Source organism: Emys orbicularis, chromosome 5 (genome assembly GCF_028017835.1).
Source record: "Emys orbicularis isolate rEmyOrb1 chromosome 5, rEmyOrb1.hap1, whole genome shotgun sequence".
NCBI lineage: Eukaryota > Metazoa > Chordata > Testudines > Emydidae > Emys > Emys orbicularis.
This window is the reverse complement of record NC_088687.1, coordinates 21,424,417-21,444,739: the sequence shown is the minus strand read 5'-3', so window position 1 is coordinate 21,444,739 and position 20,323 is coordinate 21,424,417. Positions and strand designations below refer to the sequence as shown.

Genomic DNA, 20,323 nt, shown 5'->3' with positions numbered 1-20,323 from the left:
GGGGTGATTTTCCTGAAAAACCCAAGCTGATTGGCTGGCAATACTGTCACTCATTCTTTAGCATAGAAACTTGGTTCATTTCACTGCAGAAGAAGAAATTAGAGCTTTCATTTAGGAAGGAGTTGTTTGCTAGCCTGTTCTGATCTGTTTTAGCTGAAAAACCATGCAGAAGGCAAGAATGTAGCAGAACTTTTACTGCAGCTACTTTGAGCAGCAGCAACTTCCAAGGTAGCTCCATGATTGAAGATGCCAGCATGGATATTTTAAGCTTCACCATAGGAGAAGCAAATGTTTTGTTCTATTTTTCTTTTAATATTGCAACTCAGTCACTAGCATGGTTTTGCTGGTTAAGCAGTGCGGCCATTTTAAGGATTGTAGCATTCAGCTGTATTTTTAATCAAAAAGGTAGAAAGCATCAGGAAACCTAAAAGACATACTATCACTAAATGGGAAAACATCAGGCACTGGTAAGTACGCGATGTACTGTCACTTACTGAATTTTATTTATTTTCAAATGTGTTCCATAATGTGTCTGTTTGCTTAGAGTTTTGTGTGTTTCAACAAAGTGAAAGACATCAAACCTGATCTGTGCAGCATTGTGATAGGAAATTTGAAGCACTCAGGCAGGAAATGTTGTGGATTTCAAAAGTTTTTCTTAAGCTACTGGGTGATGGCACTGGCTTTTGGAGCAAATAAGTTTATAGGCCCTTTTAAAAATAATGGATATAGGTTTTTTCATCAGTATGTGTTTTAAAAAAAAATCTATTGTATGCATGGTATTAATGTTTTTTTTAAATGCTATCTTTATACTTAAAGAAAGAGGAAGACATTGTAATACAATGTAACCTTGCAGTACTTTGTGTGCAAATATTTCACACCATAAAAGTATGAGATCTGGATCAGATTTTTCAGAAAATTACATTAATAATCGCATGTGTCATAAAGTATTCAAAAAATATAGAAGTACAGCTTCACAAATATGCTGCAAAAGAAATCCGTTTTGCCTGAAGCCTTTGGCTTCTTAAAGAACATCTGTCATAATTCTGTTCCTTTCCAAACTTGTTGGGCTTTGCCTGAGCTGATTCTTTGGGAAAGTTTTTGCTAAAGGGCTACCTTCTCCCTCTCTATTTGCTAAAATATTTTAACAGAATCAAGTTGTATGGGCTTGTTTGATTGAATTCAAAATATTTCTTTCATATAGATTGTCTTTGTCAGCACTCACATGTTTGTGTAGTCGCTGTAACCACATGCCCAAAATGTAACTAAGATACAGCATACTAGTTTTTAGCAGATGTTTAATAGGGATATAGTTTTAATTGTTTGTTTTTTAAAAGATCCAGTATTCAGCAACCCAATACTTTCCCTACTAACTAATACATTGGAATAATATAACAATTTGGATATTTTTTTAATAAAAATTTAAAGCTAAGCCAAATCTCTTCAAGATTTTTTTTCTCCAACTTTTTCACATGTAAAATACATGGTAGTCTATTAGAAATTATCCTTGCTTGTGTAGTATTAGAAAAAAACTTGTAATCAAAAGATGATTAGGTTAAGGGCTAGCAGTGTATTACAGTAGATATTCAGCAACTGTAGTAAAAGCTTCATAAATGCATAGTACAGGAAGGCTTACATTTCAGTTACCAAGAGTACTGCTGTATTAGAGAGAGGTGGAAAAGTTAATTTTCTGAGAATTGAATTGAAGGGCTTATTCTATGAAAAATCAAGTCTCCGCTCTAAAGAATGTTTTTTTCTGTTCTGAAAAATCAGCATCTTAATTGCATTGTACTGGACAATAATCTTTAAATGCAGTTTGTCAAGGAATTGCAGATTGTTGTAACTATTAGGAATATTTTGAAGTTACTTAAAATTGAATCTTAATGGCTGAGGCAGAATATATAGCTATTTCGCCTGATGAACAGTAGAAAGTGCAAGTATATAATAGTGGAAAATGTGCTGGAATAAAAAATTCTCATTCATTAAAGGGGAGGTGGTTAAATATGTAAAGGAAAGTATAGGCAGTTGAATGGTAAATATGGTTAAGTTAAATATGTAAAAAGAATATGGAGTAGAACTGTAGAGAAGTGGCATTAATTTTTAATCTTGCAACAATATTGAATATACAGTTTGTTTTTAATTGTTTTATTCAAACTTATGTTAGTGTATGCTTCAGTTTAAGGCAGGATGAAAGAAATGTGCATAAAACTTACTGTAATATATTTTGCCAGTAATTCAGAAAGTTACAGCACTTTCTCTCCAAAATAAAGATTTTTATTTATTTTTTTATTTTTTTTTTAATATTGTCTTCCTGTTACTCTGGTAAATTAGTGGCTTTCAATGTAAGGACAATGTGTATTTCTCTTAACAATGTCCTCTATATTAGTATGGCCATTTCAAAATGCAGCTGATTGAAATTTGGTTCAAGACCAAATGTTTTTAAATAATCTATGCAGTATCAAAATCTGTTCTGTATTTTGCTCCTTGTTTTAAAAAAATGCTTTTTGTCATTCTGCTCAGTTTTTTTTTCTAAATATCATTAACTATAATAGTCATCAATACAGATTGTGCTTTTGTAGTCTTTCAATATGCTTTCAAAATCATAACTGATAAAGTTGGTAGATGACACAAATTATGGAGTGGTAGGTAATGAAGATGGCAGGTCACTAATTGAGAGCAATCTGGATAGCGTGGTAAACTGGGCACAAGCAAACTGTTTTAGTACAGATAAATGTCCATGTATCCATCTAGGAACAAAGAACGTAGGCCATACTTACAGAATGGGGGACTCTATTCTGGGAAGCAGTGACTGAAAAAGATTTGGGGGTCATGGTAGCTCATCAACCGAACCTGAGCTCCTGTTGTGATACTGTGGCCAAAAGAGTTAATGCAATCCTGGGATGTGTAAACGGGGGAATTTTGAGTAGCAGCAGAGAGGTTATTTCACCTCTATCTTTGTCACTTGTGTGACCAGGGCTAGAATGCTGTCCAGTTCTGGTGCTCACAGTTCAAGAAAGATGTTGATAAATCGGAGAGGGTTCAGTGAAGAGCCACGAGAATGATTAAAGGATTAGAAAACATGACTTAGAGTGACAGACTCCAAGAGCTCAATCTATTGAGCTTCACAAAGAGAAGGTTAAGGGGTGGCTTGATAGTCTGTAAGTACCTACATGGGGCATAAATATTTAATAATGGGCTCTTCAGTCTAGCAGAGAAAGGTATAACGTGATCCAATGACTGGAAGTTGGAGCTAGATAGAATCAGACTGGAAATAAGGTTTAAATATTTAACTGACAGTAATTAACCATTGGAACAATTTACCAAGGTTTGTATTGGATTCTTCATCACTGACCCTTTTTAGATCAAGATTGGATGTTATTCTAAAAAGATCAGATCTAGGAATTATTTTGGGGAAGTTGTATGAAAATTAATAACATTTTCTCAGATAATTCAAGCTGCCAGTAAAATAAAGTTACTTGTGCACAACCCAGTAGAGTAGGATCTCAGTGGAGGCAATGAGTGAGATTCTGTGCTGTGTTTCTGACAGACACAACACAGAATTTGCAGACCAAGGGTTGAGGTGGTTGGGGCTAAGGTGGCTTTAAGTATCCTTTGCACCCCATCTGAGCCTGCACTGTTCTGTTGGCTGGAATAGCCCACATCATAACTGAGACAGCCCCGGAGACCTGTCTAAATTATGGTAGTATCCTGAGGCTGCCATATGGGTCACTGGGCTGTGTGCTTTGGGCCCTGCCTTGGCATGCCCTTTCCAGCCCTGCCTCTGACATATCATCCTCTGTGCTAGGTAGGGTTGACAACCCTCCAGGATTGGCCTGGAGTCTCTAGGAATTAAAGATTAATCTTTAATTAAAGATTATGTCATGTGATGAAATCTGCTGGAATACATCCAACCAAAACTGGCAACCCTAGTGCTAGGGTTTGAAAGCGGGCCTTGGAAGACCATCTTATGGTCTTCTTTGGTATCTGTGCAGTAGGAATTTCTCTGCAACCAGAACTGAGGCTTTTAGGTATCCTTAACACTGCTGTTGCCCTTTTACCAGGCATAAAGGGACCAGAGTAGGGGTGACGATGTCATCCTATGGGTTTAGTCCATTTTGAACAAACTGTTCTGATATTTTTAGATTTAAGGACAATTTTAATTTGAAAGCCCATCACCACCATCCATGCACTCATTTTCAGAGTGACTGTGGTAATCAGAAGAGGTGCTGAGTAGAACTTTTGTATGTGAACACTATTGCATATATTGGCAAAGAAAGATCTCAAGCTGCACATAATATTTTGTGTTCTCATTGGGTCCTATTGGAGTAAATGCTACTAAGGCCTTTAATTTTGGAGGGAGTAAGGTCTTCTGAAACTTTCCACTGTTAACTGTTGTTCAAGCAAATGAGCTGGTCAGAGCATTCAGTTATTTGAATAGAAACTAGTGTATTTGGGAACTTCAGTTGCATAACAAGAATTTTCATTAAAAAGAACTCAAAATATTGTGGGTTCCAGAACTTTCCCTTAAAAACTCTAGTTAATACGTATGCCATATCTGTCGTAACTTCCTGCAGTCAGCCCTATGCAAAAGTTAAAATATAAGTAGTCTTAATTTTTATACCCTAAAATAATGGAAACTTGTGTAACCCCCAAAACATTCTCTCTTCACCCAAGCAACCACTTGTTCTTATTGTTTTCATCTTTGTCCTGCCCAGTCTAGACCTAAAAGCTCTTAATATTTTTATCCTTTATTCTTAATTTAACATAGGTCCCAATCCCACAACTACTGAGTTTTTAGTGTTTACTATCATGAATATTTCCACTAAAAGTTATGTGACTACTGATGGTAGTGAGCACTAACCTTAGGGCCAGATCCTGCAAATATGTACTACTATCTGGACAGGACTCTGCAGTGTCATTGCACATCTACGGCACTTAAATTAGAATTTTTATTACTAGTACAGATGAATTGGAAACTGTTACCATTGTCTTCAACAGGAATTTGTAGTAAGATGTATTTCTGATGGAAATAGTTGTCTGGGCTGGAATCACTCTAGGTTGCCCAGCATTTCTCATTAAGATCTGTGTTCAGTTGCTTATGACTTTGCCGAACTTTAAGTGTTTGGGCTGAAATTTTCATGCTGCAGGTTTGTCTGAGACTGAAGTGTTTTGGAAAATTCCAAGAAGGAGGCTAAAGAAAAATGCATTGTTTTGCCCGTATTAAAAAATTCCGACAACCTCTTCTTTGAAAAGCTCTACTGAGCCTATTGTTTGAAGCAGGGATTTGAAATTTTGCAGGGGGTCTCAGGGATGTGCCTTTTGCGATCTCTGTGAAAACCTGTCCAAAGATGGCCAAATTATAACAAGGGTCCTATAAAAGCTTCTGAGTTGTATCCATTGTTTATGGGACTAATAAGTCCGTAGCCTAAACAATGTGGCTTTTAGGGCCTAACTTTAAAAAATGCATGCATTATGGCCTACTTAACTGTGCACGCTTCTAAAAACTGAAATCCTAAGTCTCTAGTGATCCTATATAAATACAAAGCTAAGCACCTGAACTTCTCTGACACAGTAATATTTTTTTTTCCTGTAGATAATTCAGAATGGCAGATAAAGTATATCTTGTTGTAACTTGGAGACGAATGCTGATACGAAATAAAATGCGTGGTTTTATAACAGATGGCTTCAATTTCAGTGCATTTATTTATAGATTACAGGATTTATATTCATGCCAACCAGAGCTTTAGGCATTAGGGCAAATGTTGCAATTTTTAATCTTATTAAAAATCATGTTCTTCATGGCTGTTTTTAATAAAAGATGTTTTTTAGAAAACTTATTTGCAGGTATCTACATGCATATCCCACTATTGCTTACATTAGAGGGATTTGGTAAGATTTTTCACTTTTTTGTTTAAACAAAAACCCAAACACGCAAACTGCCAGTGAAGGATAATATCCTTTTATTGGAACACTCACTGAATTAAAGTGAGATCTAATTGTTGAATTGACATTAGCAAACCAGGTTTGTGTTGATTTCATATAAGTTCTTTTACAGATAAACTCTGCAGTTATGGGGAGTGGGGAAGGGATTGAGCTACTTACAAGTTCAGATTTTTTGTTGTATGATCACTGGGTATCTTGTATAAGGAAGGAAAAGTTATAGAGGATGTTCGGATACTACTGGTTTTAAGTAAGAGTAACATACCAAATTTTACCAGAGCACCCCGTTATCTATAATTCTGTGAAGAACATGTTGAAAAGTTAATATAGTAGTAGTAATACTAAAGACTTGCACATGTAAGTGTTCTTAGGTGTTCTAAATTTAACATGATTTAAGTTAAAAATACTTATTTCCCTCTTTAAATGCAAAATATATTTCAGTTTAATGTTTTCTGCCTGATGATGCATTGATAACAAACATGGCCCCCAATCCTGTAATGATTGGTGTTGATTGACCTCTGACCTAAAGCAAATCCCCACTGATTTCTGTGGGGCTTCATGTAGATATAAAGGTCCACCTCCAATGTTTCCATGAAGAATCGGGGTTGTGGCTCTATTAAGCCTATCAATGCCCCTTTGAGGCAGATAAGCCTTGCTAGTTTTAGAGCTAAGGAAACTGAGGCACAAAGTAAGTATTGTGCTCAGTCACACATGGTGCAAGTGGCAGAACTTAATAGAATCCGCCTCTCCTTATTGCCAGTCATTACTGCAAGCCTATCTTTGCATATGAATCTGGGTAGCAACACATGTCAAGATTTCTTGTCAACAACCATTTCTTCCGGTGGTAGGAAGTGAAAAATATTATTTAAAACCATACGAATATTGATTCTGTTTGTATTGCATCAGAGTGAAAAGATATCAAGTGTTGAGAAAATACAAACAAATGAAGGTGATGTGTGTCGATTTTAAGCAGGCATGTAACAGAAGAAATGAGGCTTACATGTTGCAATAAATAGTGGCTGACTGCCCACAAAATTATTCCCAGGTGAACAGTTTTGTGCGTTGTTTAAAAGTAGAAATATAGTGTGAAATAATAAGAGGGTTGCTTTTGGCTGTAATTGGTTACTCGGTTCCATTTCATTAACTTCAAGTTCAGAATAAGGCAATAAAAATTAGACATTGATTATCTGTGATGTACAGATAAGCTAGAACATGGATTCTGAACTTGGTGGTTGCAAACAGGTCTGGGGGATTCTGACAACCCTCCCTTTACTTTAATGGCTAGATGGCAAAGAGATCCTAAAGCATTTTTGGTTTTTATCATGTTGAGAACCTCTTGGCTAGGAAATACTATTCTTGCTGGGCTTCTATTTGTCTAAACTAGAGCACGCTTCATGCTCCCAGACCTAGATTATATCTTGAATGTATGGTAAACTCCAGAAAGGTGACAAAGGAAATGGACTGAGGTGAAGGAGAGCCTATTGTATAGTTTTTAGAATACAGTTCTGGAATTCTGGTTTGTGTTCTTCCAACTCACTTGATGTGACACTTGGAAAGTTAACCTCTGTGCCACAGTTCACACCTCTGTAAAATGGAGTATTACTAACTTTGCAAAATACTTTGGAGCCTCTGCTGAAAGATGCTAGAAATGTGCAGTGGTGGTGGTAGTAATGAAATTAAATGAGGTTGCGTAGCACTGTGAAGTATGATACATGATGTGGAATAATAGATGGAAAAACTGTTCTAGTAGCAGTAATTGGAGAATGTGAAAGCCACTCTGAAGAAGGTACGTTATGAAATGTCTTCAGTATAGTGCAGTGTAACCTTGATGAAGGTGTTCAGGCAAGGACTAGAAAATTGAGCTGTGTGGTGTAAAGGATGCTGATGAGAAGACTCACTTGGAGGATGAAGTTATCACAGCAGAAAGTGAGATTAGGTAAGCACATGCATGACTGAGGATTTCTAAAGCTGAAATGTGAAGGAAAGTCAAAGTTGAGATAAAACAACCAACGTTTTGCTGATGCTTTGGGAAGGTCAGTTATTTGGCAACTGCAGAAACTTGACATAGTTCCCTTCACAGGCTATCTCAATTTATCTACTTCAGTACTTGACTAACATATCCTAGTTAGGACACTATATTAGGGTGGCTACTAAGGCTGCCTTCTTATGCTAGGCCCTGTTGTGATGCTCCCTGGGGATACCTAGGGTTGTGAGGTACCCTGCTACTTCCTCCCTTTAGCAGCAGGGAGCTTTGTCCATCCCTGCCAAGTGACTCCTGACACCCCTAGTCACAGGCAACACAAGCACTTCCCTCTGCAACCTGATACATTCCAGCCCCAGCTTCTCTGACCATCCCCTTGGAGTGTGGAGACCTTATCCACTGGACACTCACAGAATTACCAGACCTGCTATTCCCAAAGGAGCGGTACACCACAGCCTACTGGTTACACCTTAGGTTCTAGCTCCGCTTAACACACAGCACTCAGATTTGTTTGTTTAGTAAACATATTTTTGTTTTCATTATAAAGAATAGATATTTAAATTATAGCAAATAGGATTAATGGAGACAAAGGTTACATATAACATCAAATCATAACACATTCTAGCGCTTAAGCTTAGCTAACAAGATGCACTCTTGTCCAATGATGTACTGCTTCCCCCAAGGTCCTTCTCACAGCGTTTTCCAACCAAGATGCCTGAGACACTCTTTTCATGAGATCAAGCCCATTGGCAACTTGTTTCCCCAGATGAGGGATACCATGGCATCTTTCTGCACCCTTAGATGTATCCCACCAGTCCTTAGTTCTTCAGCTATGAAACAGGGATACCTCCCCCCCATTTTTTACCTCTTCCTTTTAATTTTTCTTCCAAAGTCCCTGCGATATCTTCATTGGCATTTGATGTAGAATGTTAATAGACTTCTGTCGTTACAGTGGTCAGCTACGGAGATAAGTGTCTCCCACTGCCTGTCTGGAGGAGTAGGTCTCAAGGGATGCTACCTCTGGGTGACCTGTGTTTAACACACATCTCCTTACATATTACCCACCCATAAATTTCGCAAAGATTGTGACCACCAGTGTGACACATGCTTTCAGTGGAAACCTTACACGGCCCTTTTTGGTGACCTAGAATGTAAATAGCAGACTCAGAGGATCCCTGTAATTCTTATGCGCCCCTGTGCTGTCTGCCAGGTGACATCAAGAGATCATTGGGTCACAACTGTACCCAATAAGTTATGGTCTCTGACCCAAAGAGCTTGTGGATATCTAAAATAATCAGGAACAGAGAAGGGAGTGTGAGGAAAGAGTAATAGGAACATGAATTTATATAGACCAGAGCATACAGTTAAATTGGATGGTTTTATAAAAGGTGATGGAAACATTTAATGTGTTTTTCTTAAGTCTTCAAGACATTCCCTGCGTCTTTGATTTGATTCTTTAGCAACTTCTAAACATTTTCCAAAATACAGTGTCCCTTTAGAAACTTAATATGCAGAACAGCATGTGTTCTTGCAAATGAGGTCCAACAAGAGCTTTTATATAGTAAAATAACTATTTTTGTGCCTGTTTTACTTCAGTTTATGGATTCATTTTATTTGTAGTACTGTGTCCCAGCACCTAGCTTTGCTACACTCCACTTGTGACTTTCCTGAAACTGTGCTACCATTATCTTCTAGATAGTAAGTCCTCCACAGCACAGATTGTACATGTGATTGTACAGTTCCCAGTACAGTAGGGTCACAATCCTGGTTGGGACCTTCATGCACTACCATTACTCCTGTTTATTAATAACAATTGAAATAAGTTTTCGGAGAGCAGCATATAGTCCTGTTGCTAGTTCAACATGTCTACATGATTCCTAAATCTCCTATAAAAACAGCACACCTAGCAACATGTGCTCCTGACCTCCTCCTACACCTCTGCGTATGAGTTCCACCTAGATTTGTTCACCCATTTATATGAGAGTCAATGGAAAGGATGATTTCCAGCCAAGACTGTGGAGTTGAGGCTAAGGATTTATCTATACAGAAAGTTGTCCCTTTCTCATTCTCTCACGCACAATGCTTGCAGAACATGAGTGTGTATAGCCTAAAACCACATTCTGGGTTTAAGAAAAAAAATTAACTTCCAACCCTGAGCCACTTCTCTGTTAAGAGAGGCTGGTGGGATCATAGAGTCATAGAATATTAGGGTTGGAAGAGACCTCAGGAGGTCATCTAGTCCAACCCCCTGCTCAAAGGAGGACCAACACCAACTAAATCATCCCAACCAAGGCTTTGTCAAGCCGGGCCTTACTCTAAGGATAGAGATTCCACCACCTCCCTAGGTAACCCATTCCAGTGCTTCACCACCCTCTTAGTGAAATACTGTTTCCTAATATCTAACCTAGACTTCCCCACTGCAACTTGAGACCATTGCTTCTTGTTCTGTCAAGATGGTGCTCTGATGTTGGAAGCAGCTTTCACAGCAGCACCCAGAACACTGACAGCCATAGTCCTTGCTGATTATTATTATTTTTCTGTGTGAAGGGGCACTCTTCTCTTTGCTGCTCCCTAAGGCTTCAGCTTGGGAGGTGGAGGATAGTACAGAGAAATGGGCCACTCCTCCCCTGTAAGCCACATGCATTCTTTGAACTGGAGGGAGATGAATGCTGGCAGCAGGAGATCAGTGGTTAAGAACTAGGGAGCCTGTTAAGAGCTGTGTCATCACTGCAGGGTAAGGAGGCTGCCCCTGGCAGCTGGTCAGGAGATATTCATGGGAAAACCCTTCCCCCTATGTAGCTCTTTAAAAGAAATTGTTGGCTGCCTAGAGTAGTTCCAATGTCATGGTGGCATCCAGTGACGTGGTGGCACCCAATTACTTACTACTCTCATCGGCATGGTTAGACTCCGTGGAGCCCCTCCACCCAATTCCTCTGTTTGCTCCCCACAAAAACAACAACAAAAACATTGGCTTCCTAAAGGAGGAGGAATAGATCTTTTAGGAGAAGTCATAGGCTGGGACTTGGGATCTAAGTACTGGTGCTGTTCAAATGTATGCTGCCCCACAAGTGGTCAGAGTAGTGGCCAGACCCATGACTCAAGTGAGGAAATGGTTGGAGAAAAGTGAAAATTAGTCTAATTTTGTTAGTCTCAAATCCAGTTAGTATCTAAAACTAAAAATGTTACATTTGGAGACTGTGAACTCCCTGCTAAATTGTCATGTTATGAATATAATTTTTTTTATAAATTCTGCCTGTGCAAACCTTGGTATATTATCCCTAGTTTTATAGCATTTTCTGTTGATAGTGATGCTTATAATTTTTACTTGCTCAGCTTAAGGTGTGAGTATATTAAGTAATCCTCGTTTGTTACAATATCTAGTATTAAAATCTGAAAGGAAGGACAAATAGAATTGTGAACAAAAAATGTCCTTAAATTCTGCCAACTTTCATTATATTTTCATATTTTTGTATATTTCTGTTTGATAGATTACATAGCCATAAGGGATCGTTGTGATCGTCTTATCTCCTGCTGTATAACACAGACAATAGAACTTCCACAAAGTAATTCCTAGAGCACATTGTTTAGAAAAACATCCAATCTTGATTTAAAAATCACCAGTGTACTGCCAGCCTGGGTAAATAGCTCCAATGTTAAAAATTTGTGTCTTCTTTCCAGTCTGATTCGTCCAGCTTCAACCTCCAGCCTTTGAATCATATTATACCTTCCTCTTCTAGATTTGAAGAGCCCATTATTAATTATTTGTTCCCTATGTAGGTAGTAATAGACTGTAATCAACATTCTCTTTGTTAAGCTAAATAGATTGAGGTCTTTGAATCTATCACTAAGGCATGTTTTCTAATCCTTTAATCATTCTTGTGGCGTTTCTCTGAACATTTTCCAATTGATCAACGTCCTTCTTGAACTGTGGACGTGAGAAGTGGATGCAGCATTTTAGCAGTGGTCACTTCCGTGCCAAATACAGAGGTAAAATAACCTCTCCACTCCTCCTCAAGGTTCCCGTTTGTACACCCCAGGAACTCATGTTCAGCTGATTATCCACCATGATCCCCAAATCTTTTTCAGAATTACTGCTTCCCAGGATAGTCTCTCTCATTCTGTAAGTATGGCCTACATTCTTTGTTCCTAGATGAATACTTGTGCATTTAGCCATATTAAAACACACATTGTTTGCTTGAGCCCAGTTTACCAAGCGAGCCAGATCACTCTGCATCAGTGACCTGTCTTCTTCATGATTTACCACTCTCTCTCAATTTCTGCAAACTTTATTAGTGATTTTGTTTTCGTCCAGGTCATTTGATAAAAATGTTAGTGTAGGGCCGAGAACTTGTTCCTGTGGGACCTCACGGTAAACACACTTGTTTGATGATGATTCCCTGATTACAAATACTTTTAGAATCCTACCATTTGGGCAGTTTTTAATCCATTTAATGTCTGCCGTGTTTATTTTATACCATTCTAGTTTTTTATTTAAATATTGCAGGGTACCAAGTCAAACATCTAACAGAAGTCCAAGTATATTACGCCAACGCTATTTCCTTTATCAACCATACTTGTAATTTCCTTAAAAAAAAAAAAAAAAAAAAAAAAAGTTGTTTGACAGGATCTATTTTCCAGAAATATGTTGATTGGCATTAATTACACTGCTCTACAGCCAAAATGCTTCTGAAATAAATGTAGTCAAACTTTACTAATTCTGGGTCACTGAGAACGAAAATGATGCTTAAAATTGTTGATTGGCTCTAGTTTTCAAGATATGCTATTGGGTCAGTATATACGACCCTTGACTTGGGAATGGCGGAGGATAAGTGAGTTATAAAGGGAAGGGATCTCAATTTAAACCAGAAATGACTAAAATACATCTTTGACTGGATCTATGAATAAATCTATGACTGGGTTTGGACAGTACTTGCTTTTTAGACAAAACCATGAATGATGCAATCTGAAGCTGGTATTGCGTTATACATGATATGAATTGCATCATGTTATTCCTAGAAGTCATGGATGATGCAATCATAACGAAGCTTACATCACTCTGCTGAACAAATTGCCCTATATCAGCTCTAGAAATCATACAGTGTCGTGCTCTCTTATTTGTCAGTGTTTGATTTTGCAAAGGGACACATTTCTGTTTAGCCAAAGTGAGCAGAGATGCCTCGTACTTGTGTGAACAGTGCAGATAACTTCTGCTATGTTTGTGGTGAAGTGACTTTTGCATCACAAAAGCGCAGTATAACCACTATGGTTAAGAAAGCCTATCACCTTTATTTTGGCTGCAAAATTGGAGATCAGGACAAGAGGTGGGCCCCACACATATGCTGCAACACTTGTGCAACAAATCTTCGCCAGTGGTTGAAGAGGAAAAGGAAATCTATGCCTTTTGCAGTGCCAATGATTTGGAGAGAGCCAACAGATCATACCAGCAATTGTTACTTCTGCATGGTGCCTCCAGTTGGGAAAGGTGTGTCAAAGAAGAAAAAGTGGACTGTGCATTATCCAAACATTCCATCAGCTATACGCCCAGTACCCCACGGAGAAGGACTGCCAGTTCCTGATGCACCAGAATCATTCTCACTTGAGTCAGACGAGGAGGATGAAACTTCTGGTCCTGAACCATCAATGTCACAGGACCCACATTTTCTCCCCTCCTCCTCCTCTGAACCACACCTCATAACACAAGGTGAACTGAATGACCTTGTCAGGGATTTGGAACTACCCAAGAGTAAGGCAGAGCTGTTGGGCTCCAGACTACAGCAGTGGAATCTCCTGGCAGGTGATGTTAGGGTTTCCATGTTCCGTGACCGTCAAAAGGATCTTGTCCCATTCTTCTTCATGGAAGGTGATCTTGTAGCCTGCAACAACATCGATGGTGTGATGGCAGCCCTCAACATCGTTCACGATCCAGATGAGTGGAGACTGTTCATTGATTCATCGAAGATGAGTCTTAAAGCTGTTTTACTGCATAATGGCAATGTTTTGCCATCAATTCCAGTTGGTCATGCAGTCCATATGAAGGAAACCTATGACAACATGAAACAACTTTTGAGGTACATAAACTATGACCAACATCAGTGGCAGCTTTGTGGCGATTTGAAGGTTGTTGCTCTCTTGCTTGGTCTGCAGACTGGATACACAAAGTACTGCTGTTTTCTCTGCGAATGGGATAGTCGTGCAAGAGATTCCCACTACATCAAGAAAGATTGGCCACTCCAACAGTCATTGGAGCCTGGGAGGAAAAGTGTTCAGCATCCACCACTTGTTGAATCAAGGAAGATTTTGTTACCACCCTTACACATCAAGCTGGGTCTGATGACGAACTTTGTCAAGGCCATTGACAAAACACAAGCAGCTTTCAAGTACCTCCGTGGAAAATTTCCAAGGTTAAGTGAAGCTAAGATAAAGGAAGGTGTCTTTGTTGGTCCACAGATTCGTGAACTTCTTCGAGATGATGCATTTGACCATGCACTGCGTGGCAGGGAAAAGACGGCATGGAAAGCCTTCCAGTTAGTGGCAATAAATTTTCTCGGAAACAACAAGGCAGACAACTACAGGTTGTTGGTGGAAAACCTCCTCAAGGCATACAAAAGCCTTGGTTGCAACATGTCACTAAAGATACATTTTTTGCACTCTCCTCTAGATTTTTTTCCACCGAACTGCGGAGCAGTGAGCGACGAGCACGGCGAGCGATTTCACCAGGACATTGCAACAATGGAGAAACGCTATCAGGGCAAATGAAGCCCATCAATGCTTGCAGACTATTGCTGGACAGTGACAAGAGATGCTCCATTTAATGAATACAAGAGACAAGCCAAGAAGCGCCGAGTAGACACTGAATAGGACTAAACTATGTACAGAATAGTTTTTTGCCCTTTGTTTCACAATAAATTTTATTTATATAACCCTTTGACTGATTTTTAAAGTGTTACGTAAACAGGACAGGTGAAATATTATCATGTAAAGCAACCATAAACACATGAAAAGACTTAGGTTTACAATTTATGATTAAAACTCTACTACCTACACCATATACATAGACATAAAATGTAAAAACTTAAATATCTTAGAAACAGTAGCCAATCAGTTGTTTTAATTGTCATATTTGAATTCAGCACATCAAAATACATAATAAATAGCACATTTTATCTCTGAAGCAGACGACTTCTCAAAAATTGTAGACCAGTGTTATATTACCCTACTTTTATTCTTCATTAATCAAGTCCCATATCAGCTGCTTCATTATTTTGCCTGGGATTTATGTCAGACTGACAGGCCTGTATGTCTGTCTAATCACGCAGATCATCCCGCTTACCCTTGTTAAAAATTGAGGTAACGTTAGCTTTCTTCCAGTCTTCTGGAACTTTCCCAGTCTCCTGCGATTTATTGAAAATCAACATTAGCGGTCAGTCAAGCTCCTGAGCCAGGTCTTCTAAAACTCTTGGCTTCCAGCAGATCTGTTCCTGGGTCTGCAGAGGCCACAGTGGGACGTGCTATCTATACCCTGTAATGCTGGGGCTGATTGAAACTCTTGAATGTAAAACATTACAGGGGAGCAGCTCTAGGTATGTGTTTTCAATAAATGAGTAATCTTTTTCTTAATAAAAATAGCACCTGTAGCGCACATATTGAATACCTCTAGTCTTGAAGCCATAAAGAAAATGTTCCTAAGCAAATTAATGTAGTGGACCAAAGAAGTCACAGTATGAAATACTGAAGAAATGTTTGGAGCAGTTTTTTAGTATTTGCTTCTCTTGTTTAAGAAGGCTCTTTGTCCAAAGGATAGGAGCCAAACTGCTCACATACCACCATAATTCTTACCACTAACACCATTATGTATAGTCTCGAAGCCCTTCAAGAACTCAGGGAATGTGAGCTGAATTTCGCAAAACTCTACAGGTATTATTAAAGGATAGCCTCCCTCCCCCCCAAAAAGCCCCTCTTTGAAACAGGTCTAGGGATTGTTCCTTCAGCTCCTAACAGGAATGAAAGGAAGCACATTCAGCTAAGAGCATTAGCAACGAAAGTTCACACTGGCAATGATGTAATAACCTTTATATGTATTTTTCTTACAAAAAATGACTAATACAGTGTTTATGAAAGATTAGAGTTATAAAACAATGTTTTTAAGCTCCTTGACGATCATTTTTAATTTTCGTATCAGTGTCAATTGGCGTATTTTTTTTCTTTTAATAGTTTACAAAAATGAGTAAGACAAATGGATTATCAGAAGATATTATATGGAACTGCAAAATATTGCTCAAAGAGAGAGACGTGGTTCTAAAACTCATGAACAAATGTGAAGACATTTCAAATAAATTGACAAAACAAGTTACCAGGATCACTGAAGATGGAGGATGTGGATGGAATATAGAGCAACCTTCCATTCTGAATCAAAGGTACATCTGAATACTATCTGGCATACAGAAAAAAATATTTGATACTATGGACATGTGAAGGCAGAGATTTTCAAAAATGTGAGCCTGAAATTAGGTGTTCAAGACCATGTTTAGGCACCTAAATAAATGGACTGATTTTTTTCAAAATGGTTGAACACCCAACAGCCCCCTTGACTTAAATAGGAACTGCTTTGTGCTCAGCACTTTTGGGAATCAGTTCCTACTTACCTTAGATACCTGAATAGAGTTGAGAGGTTAGGAACCTATTTTTGTACATCTGACACAAAAGGATTTCCTTCATGCTTTAAAAGGTACATGCACTGGGTTGTCATACGTTTACAAAAAAAAAAAAAATCTTTGTGGGAGGGGACACAAAAGAAGGTAAAAATGGGAGTTTCTGCCATCATGTGTGAGGGAGACTTACTCATGCATTAACTGGTAACCCCCAACTTTTTAATACAACAAGTTTTATTGAAATGTTATTAAAGAGTCTCCGCAATGGCTTAGGGTATTGTGCATTACAGGGTTTAATAGAGCAAAAAACCTTCCACTTTACTGCTGTTTTTATTTTAAAAATAAAAAAGCCTGGCTTTAGCGTGTCTAAGAGGATGGCATTGGGTGTTACTTATATGGCTGGGATGTGATAGAGAGCCATGGGATAGCCAAAGCACTGTACTGTTAAACCTGAAAGGGTTGCTGAAGTTGACTTGATGTTGACGTAGATGCCCTGATGTTGAGAATCCGTCAGAGTTGACTCAACCTTTCAACTTTCCAAAGCAGATAAAAATAAGTTCTGTGCAGTTTGCTGTATGGCTCTGTTTTGAATGAGATCTTGCAAACTGAGGCCTGGATCCTACAAGCTGCTCTGCACAGCTTGATGCCTAAACCCACCAAGGAGCCCCCTTTGACCTCAGTGCTGTAGAGCAGCCCACCCATAGTGAGCCATTTTCAGGAATCGAGCGTAAGGTCTTGTGCGTGCTATATGGTCACCAAAAATTCCCTGTGTGTAGTGTATAGTAGTAACTTTGGATGGACTGTTTACACCTCTGATTAAAAGAACAAATAGATATTTTTGTTGAATTGTTTTGTTTTTGGTGTAAAATAAAAATAGTCAAGAGCTAACACTTTCACAGGGTGTTTAGAACTGAAAAATGGATTATCATTCTTGACCGCATACCCTACTTTTCTTCTGTAGTCTCCTGTTCAGTTTTTACTTCTGAAAATAAACTTTCTAAAGAGGGTCACTGTATGAGAGATTGCTAATTTGTTCTGCTTTACCAATAGGTGCAGCTGCATCACAGATTCTATAATAGAACTAAAATGGTTTTTCTATATTTTTAAATAACTATTGATAGCTCAGTGGTTCGAGCATTGGCCTGCTAAACCCAGGGTTGTGAGTTCAATCCTTGACGGGGCCACTTAGGGATCTGGGGCAAAAATCAGTACTTGGTCCTGCTAGTGAAGGCAGGGGGCTGGACTCGATGACGTTTCGAGGTCCCTTCCAGTTCTATGAGATAGGTATATCTCCATATATTATTATTGTATGCCAGTTAGTGATAAAAAAAAAAAAACAGACACAATATAAATGGGCTAAAGGAAAACATTATAGTTTCATTGTTTTAAAATAATTATTAAAATGTGTAATGGATTCAAACAACTAAAAACAATTTTTAAACCGAAGTGACATTTCTTTTGTTTGTAATCATGGGCTGGGAGAGACTTTCAGGTCTCCTGAAAGTTAATTCTTGGTTCCCAAGTGGGCCTCAGCTGGAATAAATGGTAGGAAATACTACAATAAACTGTTAGGAGGATAATTGTAGAAATTTATTATTTTTGTGATACTCTTTCATATAGAAACAATCAGAAGGGGCTAAAATTGTAAACTATTCTGTTTTTTCAGTATGGAACTCAAGCCCTATCAGAAGATAGGTTTGAACTGGCTAGCGCTACTGCATAAACATGGATTGAATGGTATTTTAGCTGATGAAATGGTAAGTAGAAAACTGAATATTTAAGAAATTTTAAACTGCTCATCTGACCTACTTTTATCTAAATAGTTCATATATTACGCTTAAATGATGTGTTCCGTAACCACAAATTAGTAACTTGACATTGATTTAGTTGAAAAACTTTACCAGTGGAAAATCACTTTAAAACTGTTGCTTTGAATTTTTTTCCTTTTCTTAAATTAATTGTGAGTTACTGTAGCTGTAACTAGTGAACTATTACTCACAATTTCACAATAAAAAGTGTCTTTAAATATTCTGAGGGCTATGCCATTAATATTTATTGTAAGTCAGAAGTAGAAATGAGATTGTGAGACAATTTCATTCATACTGTATTGTAAAATTAATTTAAATTTGGAAATCACAAGTTCCTTTGTTTTACGCAGTTACTCAAATTGCAATATCCCTTTACGAGAGAAGGGCTTGAATTTCATAGCGTTGGATAACTGGGGATCAGATGATGGTTTTGGGTAGTGGAAGCCACTCACATAGCAAAAAGGTTTCTTGAACAAGTAGATGTTTCTCACTGCGATAACATCATACATTTCAGGTGTCTAGTACCAGATTGTAATTTAACCCATAATAAAATTTTCAAATTCTCTTCACCACTTCTAAAACAGCCAGAAGATTGTGAGAAAGGTAGAATAGCAGAGACCCTAACTTCTCCCTTCCTTCCCCTCCAGCATTTGGCTGTCAGCTGTGAACTCCCTTCTCCCTGTGTCTCTGGGTTTGAAATGGTTTGAGAGAGAAGGTTATGGATTTCTGGGTTCTTAAGTGGCTGTCACCTGTAATTCTGACACTCTTGGTTAAATTTACAAGAAGTGATATGCTTGGTGCTATTGCTGTGGATATCTCATTGGGACTCAAATAATGTTCCTTGATTTCCAAGTACTTCACCCTACACTTGACATTAATCCTACTAATACTTCTGTGTGTGGGGTAGATAAGTATTAAGTATTTTAAATAGAAAACACAAAAAGACAGTACAGTAAAAGTTGCTATAAGCCTACTCCTATTGCGAAGAGCTTTCTACTAAATTTCTTTTCAGAATCCTCGTCTATATCACTCTTGTCGTAAATACATGGAATACACTTTACAAAGATGGTCCTTTTTATATAGGGCACTCAAAGGAGTGCTCTGGATTCCAAATAATGGTCTGCACATCAGTACCACAGGCTGTGGGAAGACAAGTAAAAGGGGGCGGATAGATTAAAATTTAAACTAAAATGAGAACATTATAAATGGATAAGAATAAATGAAAAGACAGATTAATCTGTAATGAGGTAAGGTTCAGAGGAAGAGAGTCATTAAATGATTAGAGGATGATTACTCTCATATTCAGGTGAGTTTCAGGAAGTATATTGTCTAAAATATAACTGTTAAACACTAATATTTTTTTATTTTTGTTACACCTTTCCTCTGACCATGTGTAAACACTTGAAAAATATTAAGTTATCAACTCATTAGTCCCAACTATTCTTACTTTTACAATGACTATATCAATTTTAGTTTAAACTGTTAATGTTTCTTCCTAGGGTTTAGGAAAAACAATACAAGCTATAGCATTCCTGGCATACCTCTACCAAGAGGGTGATAAAGGTCCTCATTTGATTGTTGTGCCAGCTTCAACTTTAGGTAAGTTAAGGATTTCACAAGTATTTGTAATGAAATAAAACAATCCTGATTCACTAATAAAAAGATTCTGCAGATTGAAGTTTTACGATCACACCTTTATATATAAATCATGTTTACTTCAGAGGAAAGTTGGTGATACGATAATGTTGAGTTTTCTAAGGGTATGTCTACACTGCAATTAGACACCCATGGCTGGCTCGTGCTAGCTGAGTCAGGCTCACGGGGCTTGAGCTGCAGGGATGTTTAATTGCAGTGTAGACTTCTTGGACCTTCCCACCTCGCAGGCTCCTAGAGTCCAGGTTCCAGACCAAACCGGAATGCCTACACTGCAAAATAGCCCCGCAGCCTGA

General features: G+C 38.1%; 1 protein-coding gene across 1 annotated transcript in view; it reads left to right on the top strand.

The window, feature by feature from the left end:
- SMARCAD1 (SWI/SNF-related, matrix-associated actin-dependent regulator of chromatin, subfamily a, containing DEAD/H box 1) overlaps positions 1-20,323 on the top strand; it is a 76,504-nt gene that overhangs the window by 42,300 nt on the left and 13,881 nt on the right. Inside the window, exons 10-12 of the mRNA XM_065404628.1 lie at positions 16,130-16,332; positions 18,233-18,323; positions 19,874-19,973. Of these exons, the coding sequence (XP_065260700.1) occupies positions 16,130-16,332; positions 18,233-18,323; positions 19,874-19,973 (394 nt within the window). The remainder of the gene's footprint in view (positions 1-16,129; positions 16,333-18,232; positions 18,324-19,873; positions 19,974-20,323) is intronic.